This window comes from Cynara cardunculus (genome assembly GCF_001531365.2).
Source record: "Cynara cardunculus var. scolymus isolate 2C chromosome LG 11, CcrdV1, whole genome shotgun sequence".
NCBI classification, from domain to species: domain Eukaryota; kingdom Viridiplantae; phylum Streptophyta; class Magnoliopsida; order Asterales; family Asteraceae; genus Cynara; species Cynara cardunculus.
The window spans coordinates 3,635,986-3,653,039 of NC_037538.1; the positions used below are offsets into that span (position 1 = coordinate 3,635,986).

The window sequence follows — 17,054 nt, forward strand, 5'->3', positions numbered from 1 at the left end:
ACAATATGTTGTTTTCTATTCAATGTATCTAGATCAGTAACAAAGTATAATAATGAATAGTCCAGTAAAAAATAGTAAGTGTTAACCGGAAAATTTTTCTTATCGGATGAACATGAGCAGGGTCAATAATCTTACCGGGTAAGAACAATGAAAARAATTAATAGAGAGTCTTACCCGGTAAGTAAGGATGACGACTCTTACCCAGGTAAGCACTTACCTAGTAACTTGTTGCATTCAATATGTTTTGATGTACTAGAATCTTACGTATCAAAATAAATTATAATGTTGAATCATATCAGTAAACACTTACCGGGTAAGCATTTAGGTAAACGGCCCCTAAATACCGCTTTCATTATTCATTTCATATCAAGTGATTGGGTTGCATTGATTGTATAAATGGACATGGTTGCATTTGAAATATACACTATATATATATAGGGTATATGTGACGTTTCAAATACAACTCATCATTTTTGTACAACCAATGCAACCCAATCACTTGAGATATTTATAGAAATGATGAAAGTTCATTTATTATGATTTGAATATTTATGGAAAATGACTAGGATTCATTAATTATAATCGATACTTTATATTATGAAACAATCAAAACTTTTATGAAATCACATATTAATCAAATTAAATGGACAGTTGAAATTGAATTAAATTAGTTGTACAAATATAAAAGGTTACATTATAACTCAGATCACTCTATATATATTTGAGTACATTCAAAATGGAAGCTCACGTTTTATACATACGCAAACATTTTCACTTTATTGTAAATGTTTGAATTCAAAACTATTTCACCCTCATAGTTAAAGATTTATTTGTACAAACTTAGGATTTAATTCTTATGATACCAAACTCTTTGAAATTTCCACCTACTTCAAAATTCTTTTATAAAAAATAAACAATATATAAAAGTCACATGTTATAAAAACCAAGATTTACCAAAAGGTCTTTGGCCTAACGGTATTATAGCCTCTGGCCTTCTAGGAAACCAGGGGTTCAAACATCACCAAAGATGAAAAAGATATGTGAGTTTATTTGTTGCATTTACCATATATAAAATATTATATATACTTAAAAAAACCAAGATTTATTTTATAACAAGAAGTTGTGAAAATATTGTGGAAGTTTGATTTTATAAAAAATGAGATCCAAAATTGAATTTGGATGGTAACATTTTCAACTTGACTTAGCTACGGCTGGGATTGGATCTTCAATTTTGTTGTTGCACGCATCGCGTATCATATTTGAATTTGTAACAGCCTCTAAAGTGATGTGACACGTTTTCAATATAATGAACAGATTGAGTTGAAACCAAATAATATAATTTATTTGTGTCAATATCAGAACCAAAATATCAAGACGTGGCACAATTGCACCAACACAACATACTGACAATTTTATATAACTAACAGTTACGACTTAAAATCTTTTTTTGTAAATCAAACAGAACCCCATCAGAACGAAAGCCACAATTATATCCGCTTTTACGAAGAGAAAATACTCTATACATATATCATACGTATTGTCCTAAAAACTTCAAGAAAACCGTACATTCTCTTTAACTTTTGAATTTGAATTCACATTTATACTTGTTGTACTATGGAAACAACCACCCCCTCATAGATTTTAAGACCCCATTATTTGTTCAGGACCTTCCCCACCTTACCATGTCTGAAATAATGCAAGGTAAATTCATTGTTCCAACCAAACACCAATCACAAAAGCCTTTGATGTGCAATGCTTAATGACAACATGTTAAGTTAAGGATTGTATTTAGGAGAAGAAAACAATCGGATAAACTTAATAATCGTGTAGAAAAGCACTTTTCAGATACAACAATTCAACCTTATTAGCCTTGGGTTCACGAATTTCGTATTTGGATAATTCTTAAGGCTTTTTTTTCCAGTATTTCAAAGGATGTGAAAATCGAGACGTTTACCCAGATTCTCGTATTGCATATTTAAATGAGAGATCGACGATTATTGACGGTTTAACGGTTATAACTGTTAATGGATAAGGTCGAAGAATAGTTAGAAGCGAATATGAGTCCTAAACACACATGTTCACCAATAGGCCCACATTCAATGATGGCCGACTTTCAGCAATAGGTCATGTTCAGCGATAGTCGAAGACAAGATTTAGTGATGGTTGAAGACTTGATTTAGCGATAGCTGACACGACCGAATTAAGCGATAGCTGACATGACCAGAGTTATCTATGTTTTAGAGTTACGACTTAATAATTTTTCTAATATAAGGTGATAGGGGCAACATTTGTAAGTGTACAATTCACATATTCGAATTACATAAAAATACTTGATGTCACTAAAATCGTCAACACGGTAGAAATATATAGTTACTGATAACAAAAAAAACGTTACAACGATCAAGTAGATTAAATGGTAATACAATCATCGGTTATTGTTGCATCAAAAACTTATAAAAAAAATAAACAATTATGTTTAATAAATCCGTTTATAAGAGATGTACGTGTATTTGTGTATACAAATGCACGTACATATGTACATATTACAAGCATAAAGCGTCACATTTTGGTCTTAGTTTTATAGATAGCAAAAAACTGAGCAATTTAGTATAATAAAAGCATCTTCAACAGTTATCCTATAATTTTTTTTAAATACAATATTAATAGCTAAAATGTGTTAAAAAAATTATATTTAACTCCAAGAGCTACTCTATTTTAACAAGAGTGGTGCCTGATTGGTTTGAACTTGACTTCAAAGTTCAAAAGTACCAGAAAGTCTCAGGTTCAAATCCAAGGAGGAATAAAAATCCCCTTGTGGCCACGAATGTTCAAATGCGGTGACTTCGGGCTATCTGCAAAACAGATGGTCGTCCTAAGATTAGTCGGCTCGTATAGCGGGTTGGATATCCAAGTTAATAAAAAAATGTTATTAAAAGATATGTTAAACTCTTCTCTAAAACAGAGAAAAAGAAAATGAGATAGAATAAATAAATCCTCAAATTTAAATAAAAGGAAAGAAAATATTACGTATATGTTGGAGATATATCTATACTATATTAAAAAACATTTGACAAAAACTCTTAAAAACCATTTTTTATACACGAAGTACTGTTTATTAATGAATATTACTTAAAATTCAATATTACAAGTAAGTTGTGCATAAGTACAACTTATTAAACCTCTATCTTTGAATTCGTGTAACTAACTACAGATAAACATAATCAAATACGGGATAAACATATCATTTTGAATATAAAAAATCTTAAATATAGTTAGAATAATCATTGAGTTCTAACAGAATACTTAATGATTATCTTTATAAAAAATTATATTATTAAATCAAATTAAATTACTTCGTTACGTTAAATTAAATTATAATTAAAAAATTTGAATTAAAGAAATTACAAAAAATTAAAATTTTTTATATAGTTAATTTGATACTAATATTGATATATTTTTTTCAAAATTTTATGATATTTTCAAATTTATATCTTATGCAAAAATAAAAACATTATTGTTTTCTCAAAATCACATAAAAATGTATTATATCGACATAAATAAATAATAAAATAAAACATTGAAATTGAGATATGTCTCGATGCATTGCACGAGTATCTTTCAAATTTGTTAAAATATATAATGATGATTTTATAAGAAAAGTATGAATATAATTCGTTTTTCTTGCATTATAAAATATAAAATGAAGCAACTTAGTTGGAGTATGATTTTTGCAAAAGATCCTTGACCGCAATAATTCATGTTCATCTTGTCATCATGAACCATTTAAAGCACTCATTTATTTCTGGGAAAAATAATTGGGCACAGAGATGTTTACATATCATGATATTTTGATAAGGTAGAAGCTCTTTTTTTTTCTTTTTCTTTTTAATCGAGGATATGTGGGTCAGGTTGTGTACATCTCGACTAATTTCAAGTGTCTTGAAAAATAGTATTGAAAATCTTTAATGACTTTACAAGACAAGACAGAACAATTGTTCAACGTTTGATAAGATAAAACTGGATATAACAGAACAAGTAGAATGGACCAATTTACCTCTATTGAGTTTTTATTTTAATTAATTTATGTAATTTGTTAAATTCTAATAGAATAATTATTTTTTATAACAAAATATATCATTTGAAAGTTTTCGTCAAAACAATTAAAGTGACACCAAATAAAAAGTTTATGTAGTTTCTACTTTTTAGTTTATCTCTTTTCTACAATGTTTTTTTATTATTAATATATAATAAGTTACATAAATTAATAAAAATATAGAAACCGTATAAAAATAATATTTTGAGAGCAGTAAAATGAAAGTTTAAGAAACATAAAATACAATAAATAAAATTTTTAAAAAAATGAGACTTATTTGATGTTTTAGAAGAGAATTAAGTTTTATTTTGAGGTTATATTGGTAAAATATAAGTCTGTTCCACCTTGTTCCACATGGTAGAGGTGGGACAGGCCTCGTCCACTTTGTTCCTGTCTATTCCACATAAAAATCATGTCAAAATGGGATATGAATCCATGTCTTGTTCTGTCCAGTTATGTCATGTCCAATATACCAAACGCACCTTAAATACTCAAACTTTATTGTCAGTTGAGTTAATATATAAAAGTACAGAAGAAGCATTTTATTGTTAGCAAGATTTATTTTATTTAAATAAATCAAATTTTAACTGAATAAACAAATTATTTTGAAGAATCCAAAAATAAAATTATTATATTTACGATGTAGTTCGAAAATTTGTAAGAAAATGGTTTATGGCTGGGTGTTATGGGCCTTATTATTTTGGTTTGGGCTTTTCAGGCGGTCCATTTAGAATAAGAAAATTATATTCTATATCGTAAAATAAATGTCCATGATAAAAAATATAATATGATTTTAAATATATATAATTATTACACTTTTACTTCTGATAATGGAGAGAAAACTCTTTTTATTTTATAATTAACGGTAGAATAAGAAATGTATATTCATTTTATAATTATAGGGTTGTTTTAGTCTCTGCTATTTTATGATATTGAATTCTCCGATTCATGGTTCATTTACCAAATGTTTATGGCTAAGAATTGATCGACAGAAGTTATCATTCTTACTTATCTTATCGAGTAACATTATCAGCCATAAAATGAATTGTTGGTAAACATATTTTACTTGGTAAATAATTACTAGACAAAAGTCTTCTCTCTTACTCATCAGGTAAGATTTTCGTTCTCGTCCAATAAGACAAGTGATGCTCGATAAACATTACCTTGATATATAGATGTAATAACAGATGTAGGAAAGGAAAATGTGAATTGGATTTTCTTTCATGGTATATTTATATTTTCATTTTTTATTTATATAATTAGCTTAAATTTGATATTTTTGCTCCGAGTAATTAAGTTTAAGAAACCTGTCATTATACATATCTGATTTTGAAAAAATTGTTCTTATAATAGAGAAAATCAACTTTTTATTCTCTGAATAAAGAATTATGTAGAAAACTCCAAATATAAAAAATTCCCTTCCAAAGAGAAGAGAGAGAAATGAGTTTTTTATTCATCCCACCAATAAGATTGAATTAATATCATTTCGTATATATTAAAAAAATGTAGTGGGATCGTAAAATTATAGAATATTTAAATAACATAATTAATGATAAAATATCTAAAATAGAGAATATGTCAGAGTTGATTAGAGCATCTCCAAGAGATTTTTCAAAATGGAGAATCAAAATTCAAAATCTTTAAAAAAAATTGCATTAATCTCCGACAATTTTTTTATTTTAAAGATTACAATATTCATTATATTATTAAAATATTTTACACATTCAATAAAATATTATTTTTCTCAGCTAAACTTTTAATTTCAAGATTTCTTATTAGTGGAATATCTATACTATATTATAAAGCATTTGACAAAAATTCTTAAAAACCATTTTTTATGTATAAAGTACTGTTTATTGATGCATAATACTTAAAATTCAAGATTACAAGTAAATTATGCATAAATACAATTTATTAAAGCTCTATGTTTAAATTTGTGTAACTAACTACAGATAAATATAATCTAATATAGGATAAACATCGCATTTTAAATATAAAATATCTAAAAAAATTAGGATAATTATTGAGTTATAACAGAATACTTAAGTATTATCTTTATAAAAAATTATATTATTAAATCTAAATCAAATTACTTTGTTATTAAACCTAAATCAAATTATAATAAGAAAAATTAAAATTAAAAAAAATTACACAAAAAAATTAGAAATTTTAAATAGTTAGTTTGATACTAATATCTATATATTTTTTCAAATTTATATGATATCTTCACATCTATATCTGATGCAAAAGTAAAAACATTATCATTTTCTTAAAACCACATCAAACTATATTATAACATCGAAAAAGAAGCGAAACATTAAAGTCGAGATGTATCTCGCTGAATTGCGTGAGTACCCTTCTAGTAATAAATAAATGTTCCGCTCTCATGATAATCATTTTTGGGGATTTTCTTCAAATTTAGAGATTTTTGCACTCTGTCTCCTATTTTATCCATTTTGGATAAAGTTTTCCGGAATCTATTGAAACAAAAAAGTGCTCAAAATCCTTATTTTTCTTCGTTTTGGAGAAGTTGTTGGAGATGCTTTTATAATTTGCTTTAGATGTTTTGACTTTACTTCTCTATATTAGAAAAATTATAAAGAAGTTGTTGAAGATACTCTTACTAATATTCTCAAAATTTCAGATTTTTATGTGTACTCCTCATTTGCATACAACCCAAAAACTTCCTACTTGTTGTCCTCCTTTTTTATAGTATCAAGTGTCGTTTTATCAAACGCTTACCCAAGTAAGCACTTATCAAGTCATTTTACTTTACCGGATGAATATGACAATAACTAAAAATCCTACCCAGTAAGAGCGAAGACAAGAATCAAGAGCCTTACCCGGTAAGTGAGGATGATGACTCTTACCATATTTAACTCTTACCGGGATAAATTGTTGTATACGAAGCATTTTAGTGAATAAAATCTTACCTGATAAGTAAGCAATAGTATTGAACTTTACCGATAAATGCTTACCGGGTAAGTGTTTAGGTAAACGTCCCCTTAGTTGCCTCATTTTTCTTTCAATTACATTATTCTAAATTAAATTTTGCAGCTCCTCTTGCATCGTTTGTACCCTTTTACCTGATATAACAATGATTGAGAATCTTATCCAGTAAATGAAGATATTAACTTTTACCCGATAAGTATTCACCGTGTTATTAACTTTTGCCATTATCAATCCATTTTGATGGTAGGGAATGTATTCTCATAGGATAAATAACCACCATTTTGCTGGTACGTCCTTACCCGGTAATCGTTTGATAAACAACCTCTAAGTCTTCTTAACAATATTGAAATTAAGATAAATATTATGTAACATCGGGTTTTTATAGTTAATCCTTCAAGAGTGTAGATTTGTTTTAGCAAATCAGTCAGTGTCCATCTATTATTGAATGTTCATGACTTTTGATTCAAGAGTCATGTTAGATTTGGGATAAGGAAAATTTATGTTGGAGGTCATCTGAGGTATTAAGAGACCTCCGATGCAAGTTCGATTACTCAAGACGTCGCAAATCAGCTTAAAAACTCCATAAAATGTCAAGCTGAAGACCAACATCAGGCTTTTTAAAAATTATTCAATCATTATTTTATGTTTTTCCACTTTTAAATTTTACGATAAAGCATGTTATTTCTGTTCAAGATACAAAAAATCTTTATAATGATTTAAACGAAATCATGTTATGTCTCACCCAAGAAAACAAGATTGGGATTTGAGGTCAAATGTAGCCAAGACATTTTCATGGCTTCAATTTCAAACATCATGATGCATGTTATAATAAATCCAATAAGATCGATCGTGTGTCCAACAAGTTTTTGATTTGCCTATCAAATTTATTAAAATCTAGACGATTGAATTATTATGATTTTAGTTGTACTGTGTTTTTTATTCCCTTAACCACATTTATGATTTATCCGGGGGAAGATGAAATGTTAAAAAGGAGGGAGGAAAGGACCCAATCAAAAATTCAAAAAAAATTATAGGTTAAAATTTAGGTTTTACATGATTTATCTTTCACTTCCCTCCATTACATTTTTCCACGGGCCCCCAATCCTAATCGAAACCGTTACTCTAACCAAAAAAATATGTTGAAATCAATGAAAAAACCAAAAAAGTTATTCGAAATCGACAAAAACACTAAAAAATCTCTCGAAATCAACCAAAAAACTTTAAAATTTCTTCGAAAACGTTGTAATTAGGTTAAAAAGCATCGGACGATTTTACGGGTCTTTTAGTCTACCTTAAGGTGACCCCGTTGACCAAAAATCATGGATCCGTCACTGGATTTATCCATTGCAACCGGTGGTCGAACGAAAGGTGGTCGGAGGTCATGGAGATTGACATAACAAGAATTATAATATTTAATGATTTATATAAAATTTATAATTAAAATAAAACAAATACTTCATTATATACATATTTATAACATGTCATAAATTTTTATTATAAAACATATATTTTAAGAAGATGATAGGTATCAAAATGCCACTGATAAACTGTTATTTGTATTGTATAAACTTATTTATGATAAAAACTAAAAAATAAAAAGTTTAAGATGGAAAATAAGTTGGATAATTTTTCTCAAATTATGAATTATTAGAAGGATACTCGCATAATGCAACGAGATATATCTCGATTTTAATGTTTCATTTTATTCACTTTCTTTGTCGGTATGATATGGTTTTATGTGATTTTTAGAAAACAATTAATATTTTAATTTTTTAATGAAATATAAAATTGAAAAAAAAATACCTATACTAAATTAATTATTTAATTTTTTTGTTTTTTTTTTGTGTAATTCTCTAATTCAATTTTTTATTCTAATTTAATTTAGATTTAAAAACAAAGTAATTCATTTTTGTTTAATAATATAATTTTTATAAGAATGATAATTAAGTATTCTGTTAAAACCCAATAATTATCCTAATTATATTTTATTTTTTATTTTTAAAATAAGATGTTTATCATGTATTTGATTATGTTTATCTGTAGTTAGTTATACGAATTCAAAAATATAGCTTTAATAAGTTGTACTTACATACAATTTACTTGTAATATTAAATTTTAAGTAATATGAATCAATAAACAATATTTCATGCATAAAAATGATTTTTAAGAATTTCGTCAAATGATTTATGATACAGTGTAAATTTGTAAGTTTTATTACAAATTAATTATTTTACTTGTTAAAATAAAAATAAAAATAAATCAATACATTAGGTAGAGAGATGTGATTATGATTATCGTACTTATGATTTCGTTATAAATTAATTATTTTTAAAATCGCAAATCATATATATATATATATATATATAATTATGATAATTACAAGATTATATCATGAAAAATCGTCCTTGTGGTATTGTAAAGGATCATGGTTTTCATTCCTAAACTTTATTATATTGTAAAAAAAAACTGCCATATAAAAAATAGAATTTCTATCAGTTGCAATGTAAGATATAACTGATATTACCACAAGCTATAGCTACATGTATATTAACACCAACTAATCGTTCAAAATTCAAGACTAAATCACACCAGATCATGGTGTATTTTAAGCAAAAAAATTAGGGTGTTTGAAAAAGTTTTTTTCCATAAATAGAAAGTGTAGATATTTCCGGCTTCATCACAATTTAACCCCCTCCACAAACACGTCATTAGAATTTGATGGTTGATCTCAAATTAGAATGCGGTATAAATATATGTGAGGCCTTTCAAGGGCCTATCTTACACCCCTTCTTCTTCCCTTCGTTCCAATCCTTCATCTCCAATATTAAGCAAAATACATATTGGAATTGAAGGGTCGAGTTTGTTGAAAAAAGTAAAAGTTTAGAGCTTCTGACTTGAAACGTCGCCAGGCCCAAGATAATTTATATTACTCTTGGACCAGGCCTCATTCCAAGCCAGAGGGCTCAACGCAACTTGCCGCATGCTCAAATAGGTATCTTCTTTTTCCTTTCTGCGTTTAATGTTTCGTCATCGAATAAAATGAACCAATTATGCCTCAATGAATTATGGAAATCGTATTTTGTAGAATAATATATAACGAAAACATTAGAATACATAAGAAAAAACAATGGACGTATTATATACGATGGTTACGCTAGATTTTATTTTGACAAAATGCTTAATCTAGAAAGTCACTTCCATATTCCTTCCTGTTTGACCAAACAAATCTTAATTGTTACATAATCATTTCTATATGTGTGTGTGTGTATGTATATATATGGGTGTGATTTAACGAATCCGTTAGACTAGACCAAAAAGTGACTAAATTTGTTAATTATCGTATATTCTAGGGACTATTTCTGTAAACATGAAAAATTTGGTCTCTATAATTTGTCAAAAGTAGTATTTTTGGTTCTTGTAGTTTAGAAATTGTCAAGTGACTACTGTGGTTTGTAAAATGCACATTTAGTTCCGGTTTCTATCCACTGTTAAAAAATTCCATCCAATGAAAGACATTTTCGATTTTTTATCGATTTTTTTGTACTTTACCCAATCAAAAACCAAAGAACGAAAATCATGAAATGGATTTTGATTGGATAACAGAATAAAAAAACCGATAAAAAACAAAAATGCTTCATATTTAACAGAATTTTTAACGCCCTTTTAAGTAAGAGATCAGATTTGGACATTTTTTTCAAACCACAATAATCATATTTTAATTTCGAAACTATAGAACCAAAAAGTGTTACTTTTGACAAACTACAAGGACCAAACTTGTAGTTTTACTCTAAAAATTGACTATGAATTGCCTTCATCTCTCTCTGGTTCACTTGCTCAGTTGCTCTACGACTTTCTCTCTGCCCCCATTTTTATCTTAATTTCAAAAATTAAATATAGAAAAGGGAAACACAGTGGTGAGTAATCGAGTGTATAACCGTGGCAAAAATCGCTACTAATAATGGTTAATTAACAAACCCCACAAAGATCAAAGCTTCACAAATGCTTCATTCCATTCAATTCTCACCCACATTTGATCAATCTTCATAGATCTGATTTCCATTGTTGCAGTTCCTCTGTTTCAGTTCAAGGTTTTAAAAGGAAGAGAAAATGGCGGACGTTGTGCCTGGGGAGAGTCTGATGCCGGGGTACTTACCGGGGATGCCCGTGGATTTGGCGACGGAATTTGGGATGATTTGGGACTTAATAAAGGCGCCATTGATAGTGCCATTGCTGCAATTAGCAGTTTATATCTGCTTAGCAATGACTGTTATGCTTTTCGTTGAAAGACTTTATATGGGTGTTGTTATAATCCTTGTAAAACTCTTCTGGAAGAAGCCTGAACAACGATACAAATGGGAACCGATTCGTGAAGATGTGGAAAATGGGAGTCAAGCTTATCCCATGGTTCTTATTCAAATCCCAATGTTCAATGAAAGAGAGGTCAGTATTTCTTGCTGAATTTCAGTCCAATTTTGAGTTTTGTATCATGATTTCAAGATTAAAGCTTTATGAATAGGTATACAAGATCTCGATTGGTGCAGCATGTAGTCTTTCATGGCCAGCCGATCGACTCGTGATTCAAGTTCTCGATGATTCCACTGACCGCACCATTAAGGTACATCTATATCGATATATCCGGTAAGAAATTACTTGTATAGACATGTGCATACTGCATAGATGAATGAATGGTTACCGGAGTGTTCGTCCTATAAATTTTGATCATTTTTCATCAAATTCACCATCTGGGTTTGCATCATTTTTCAAAATTTCAACAATTTTTTGGGTAATTTGTTGTGTGCTTGATGTGGTTTTGTAGGATATGATTGAGAAAGAATGCAAACGTTGGGCAAGCAAAGGAGTTAATATATGGTACCAAATTAGGGGAAGTCGGGGAGGTTACAAAGCTGGTGCACTTAAAGAAGGATTGACTCATGATTATGTTAAAGACTGTAAATACGTCGCCATCTTTGACGCCGATTTCCGGCCCGAACCGGATTTCCTCCAGCGAGCCATTCCTTTTCTTGAGTTCAACCCGCAACTCGCCCTTGTTCAAAGCCGGTGGCGGTTTGGTAAGTTGTGGCTCCACCCTCTATTTCTGTCCTTTTTTTACTTATTTTTTATATAAATTACCAATCATATTTGGAACGACCAAAAAAATTGGAGAACGACGAAAAACCGATGTAAAAATATATTAAAATGGATGTCGATTTAAAGATAATAAAGTAATTGTTTGTTTGGTGTAATTTGTTTCACTTAATTTTTTTAGTCACATCTATTAGATCATCTAAATCCAACGGTACGGTGTGCATCGAGCGGGTTCACGTGGACAAATTGAAAATCCGATCGGATTTCGGATATAGAAACCAAGCTCTGAATATTGGTTTTCAGATTTCAGATTGCTTCGGTTTGATCGGGTTTGAGGATTATTTCAATTGATTGATAGTATTGATGAAATCGACATAGGTTTTGAAATTAGAAAACAGTACGACCAACTTAAAATGATAATTAGATAAATAAATATATTTATATAATATTTAAAATATATATTTTGGTTTTCGGACGGATCGGGTGATCAAAAATCAAACTCAACTCGAACCCAAATATCCCTCTAAAATTCGGGTTTTGAAATTTTAAATTTCATAACATTCGGGTTTTACATAAACACCTTATTTTCGGTTCGGATTCAAATTCAATTTGGGGGCATTGAGATTTTGACACCCCTACGTATAGATTAGGAAAAAAGATCCAGAAAGAAAAAAGGATTTGTACTTTGTGAATGTAGTATGCCATGGCGCAAAGAGTAATGACGTAAATGCCCAGCACATGTTCCGGAAGCAAGTAACTGACCACCCACGTTACTCGGTATAATTATTAGGTTGCTTCTTGCTTGGCTTATCGGGGTAGGTTTGTCATTTACTATCTATGACTTTTTCAAATTAGCTTCCATGTATCTAATTGATTTAATAACAACTCTAAAATTAACGGTCAAGAAAACCTCCAATAGCTCCGAACTGATGACCAATTGAGAACAAACACAAGACGTCTACATTTTTTTTATTAACCTGGATATTCAACTCGTTATGCGAGCTAACTAATCCTAGGACGACCACCTGCTTTGCAGATAGTTTAGAGTCACCGCATTTGAACCTCCGTGACCACAAGAGTATTTTTATTCTTCTTTGGATTTGAATCTGGACTTCCTGGTACTTTTGATCGTTGGAGTCAAGCTCAAACCAATCAGGCATCACCCTAGTGGTTAAAGACCTCTACACTTTTTTGTCTCAAAGTTTTCTATATTTTTTAAATTACTGGATTTTTATGTTTGCAGTGAATGCCGATGAATGTTTATTGACAAGAATGCAAGAAATGTCACTGGATTACCATTTTACAGTGGAGCAAGAAGTGGGATCAGCCACTCATGCATTTTTTGGCTTCAACGGTAACTAATTCATTTATGAATAAGCGTTAAAAGTGAGAAAGGTAAGAAGAGATTTGAACCTTTGATGCATTTTTAATCTTAAATCAGTTGATGAATTGCGCTTTAAAAAGAAATTGATATAATGTATCTCATTACACTTGATCTAGTGTTTTTCTCTAATTAACATTAATCCAAAGGTGAAAATCTCTTCTTTCCCTTCTCATCGTAATTTTCATTCTCATCGGAATGCAACCGAGGAACCATTATTATTAATACCCAAAACTAACCTAGGGGCAATATCATGATTTACCACAGGAACGGGCGGTGTGTGGAGGATCGCTGCCATCAACGAGGCCGGTGGATGGAAGGATCGGACAACCGTCGAAGACATGGATCTGGCGGTCCGAGCCAGTCTCAAGGGATGGAAATTCCTCTATCTCGGTGACCTTCAGGTAACTTCATTTGTTTCGATTTTTATTTTGAAAAACTAATTTCAAAATCATTGATTTTCTTACAGTATGTTCTCTTAATTGCATCAAACTTTGATTTGTATCTCGTGTTCGGGTGTTTTTCAATAAATTGTCGACCTAATAAAACAGGTGAAAAGCGAACTTCCTAGCACATTCAAAGCGTTCCGCTTCCAACAACATAGGTGGTCTTGTGGTCCAGCCAATTTGTTCAGGAAAATGGTGCCCGAGATCATTAAAACTAAGGTTAGCTACGCTCGTTAATTAGTTCGTATTTATTTTGCATATCGTATGTATGTATGTATGTATGTATATATAAATGCGAGTGTCATGTGGGTGCAGCAAGTGACATTATGGAAGAAGGTGTACGTGATCTATAGCTTTTTCTTCGTACGAAAGATCATCGCGCACATGGTGACGTTTTTCTTCTTTTGCGTGGTTCTCCCGACCAGCATCTTGGTCCCGGAAGTCCATATCCCGACCTGGGGATCCATCTACATTCCTTGCATCATCACCACATTGAATGCAGTCGGTACACCAAGGTATACATATGGAACCTATATAAAATTGATTAGGAACCCGGGAATCATCAACAACAAGACACGTAGCATGATCATCAGATATATGAACGTGTTATTCATCAATAATGTTATAACATATTCATCATGAATGTGCGATTCATGATAAATAACACGTCCATACTCATCATCAATGTGTTATTCATGATAAATATTCATCTTCAAGAGAGACACGTGACGCACTGTGGGCGGTTTCTGGGTTCCTAATGGAACTTCTCTCTGTATTAATATGATATGGTTTTTTTATGCTTCTTTTGGGGGATATGTGGGACCATGATTAGATTAATCTTCTAAAAACCTTTGGGAAACATATATTGAAAAGAAATTATTTAAATCTAGCTGATCTAGAACACTAACACTTATAAATTGTATGTAGATCGATCCATTTATTGTTCTACTGGATTCTTTTCGAGAACGTGATGTCGTTGCACCGAACCAAGGCAACATTCATCGGTCTACTTGACGCCAAGAGATCTAACGAATGGGTTGTGACCGAGAAACTCGGAGATACTCTCAAAAACAAAAAATCAACTCCCAAAGCCGCACCATCACTCCGAAAGACCAAAACTTATAACTATCGAGACAGGTACATTAAGCTACAAATCAAATTAAACGTATAAAATTAACGATCAACGACCTATACACGCATTGACATATATATACATTCCGGTGTGTGAAATGATCCAGGATTCACGTTACGGAATTGGGGTTCGCGGCGTTCTTGTTCTTCATCGGATGCTACGATTTTATGTACGGAAATCACCAGTATTTCGTATACATATTCCTTCAAACGATCACATTCTTGATCGTGGGATTTGGTTATGTTGGCATCACCGTCGTCCCAAGATGATTAATTTCGTAGAAATTAAAGACCTTTATTTTCTCTACCGATTGAAATTAAATGGATTGAAAGTAGATACGATTAATTAGAGATAACATGGTAGCGTTTCGATCCATGTTTAGAAGAGATTTGAAGATGGAGATCTGCAGATCAGAGAAGAAGTCCAGACTTTGATGAGTAATTAATTAGGGTCTGTGACAAATTAAGATAAGCATCGGCGGTTAGCGTATATACATACACAATTATATATGTATAGGTCAGAAGAAGAATTACAGCATCCCTTTAGACTTCATGGTGATGTTTTCCTTCATTTCCGATTCCGACTTCATGTAAATGAACTTTATTTTTTTCAATTTTGTAATTTCTTTTTTCAGAGGGAAATAATATTATGTTTTTCCATTTTTTTTACTTCCTTTTGCTTGTGTTTTTAGAAACGTAGGATCGAGAATCTTACATGATAAGTGAGTGTGGTGGTGAGTTTTATCAGGTCAGATTATTGCGTACTATGCTATTTTGATTGCCGATAATTCTACTTGATAAGTTAAGTGAGAATGGTGACCAGGGACGGACCCAAGTAGTGCATGTGGTGGCACGGGCCACCGTTTTGTTCCTTCATCGCAGTGTAAAAAAATTTAAGGTCGTAAAAAAGCACCACCATATCAATTTGTTATGTGTCACCGTATGTATTTTGAAATTACAATAAAAACACAAGTTTTCATTAGTATAGTTGGTTTGTAAGACTTTTCTTCCACCTAGATCTAAGTTTGAATCTTGTTGGTGTCATTTTCTTAGTTTTTAGCTTTTAATTTTATATTTATTATGTTTCTGAAAAAAAAAAGTTACAATAAAAGACTTACACTGGACCTCACATATGAAAAATAGTGAACTAACCAACAAATCAATAATAATTTTGTGAAAAATATTTTTATATATGTTTCTTATAGTCAAATGGTGGAAAAAAAAATTCTAAGTCCATTTTTGGTGGTGACCCTTACCAGTAAACTATCGGGTAAGTGTTTGATGAACAACCCCTTAGTGGTAAAATCTCATAGGAACACAACGTTTTGCAACAAAAGTCTGCAAATTCTCTCAGTGTGAATGTTGTTTACAAAAATTGGCCGGGTTGGCATTCGATAATTTAGGTGTCGTTTACTAAATGCTTATCCGGTAAACGCTTATTGGACAATTTTTCTTACTGGATGAACATGACAAGGGGTAAGAATCTTACCCAGTAAGAACGATGATAAGAATGGAGAGTATTACCCGGTAAGTGAGAGTGATAACTCTAACCCGGGTAAGCGCTTACCAGGTAAATTGTTGCATAAGATATGTTTTGATGTACTACAATCTTACCTGATAAAATAAATTAGAATGGAGAGTATTACCCGGTAAGTGAGAGTGATAACTCTTACCCGGGTAAGCGCTTACCAGGTAAATTGTTGCATAAGATATGTTTTGATGTACTACAATCTTACCTGATAAAATAAATTATAGTGTTGACTTTTAACAATAAGCGTTTACCGGATAAGCATTTAGGTAAACGACTTCTTACAAGAAATTAAATGTTAATGGTTTCAACGATCGTAAATAAGAACATAAAGCTATAAATGTATTCAATTGAATTTTCTTATTATTTGTGTTATGTTTGGTCGATATATATTGAATAAGGAGTTTGGTTTGAATGATTTTTTTGATTTGAAATACC

The 17,054-nt window shown here is 30.6% G+C and overlaps 1 protein-coding gene across 2 annotated transcripts; it reads left to right on the plus strand.

The window, feature by feature from the left end:
- Nucleotides 1-5,019: 5,019 nt before the first annotated feature.
- Nucleotides 5,020-15,358, plus strand: LOC112521366 (glucomannan 4-beta-mannosyltransferase 2-like). 2 transcript variants are annotated; one of them, XM_025130188.1, is made up of 9 exons: nucleotides 5,020-5,059; nucleotides 8,021-8,046; nucleotides 11,865-12,114; nucleotides 13,374-13,484; nucleotides 13,779-13,915; nucleotides 14,063-14,176; nucleotides 14,273-14,472; nucleotides 14,885-15,094; nucleotides 15,196-15,358. In XM_025130188.1, exons 1-9 carry the CDS (start codon nucleotides 5,020-5,022, stop codon nucleotides 15,356-15,358), a joined length of 1,251 nt encoding a protein of 416 aa, XP_024985956.1. The 2 variants fall into 2 exon arrangements, with proteins under 2 accessions (XP_024985956.1, XP_024985955.1); XM_025130187.1 differs by lacking the exons at nucleotides 5,020-5,059; nucleotides 8,021-8,046 and adding exons at nucleotides 11,153-11,485; nucleotides 11,562-11,660 and having other exon boundaries at nucleotides 11,862-12,114.
- The last annotated feature ends 1,696 nt before the right edge of the window (nucleotides 15,359-17,054 follow it).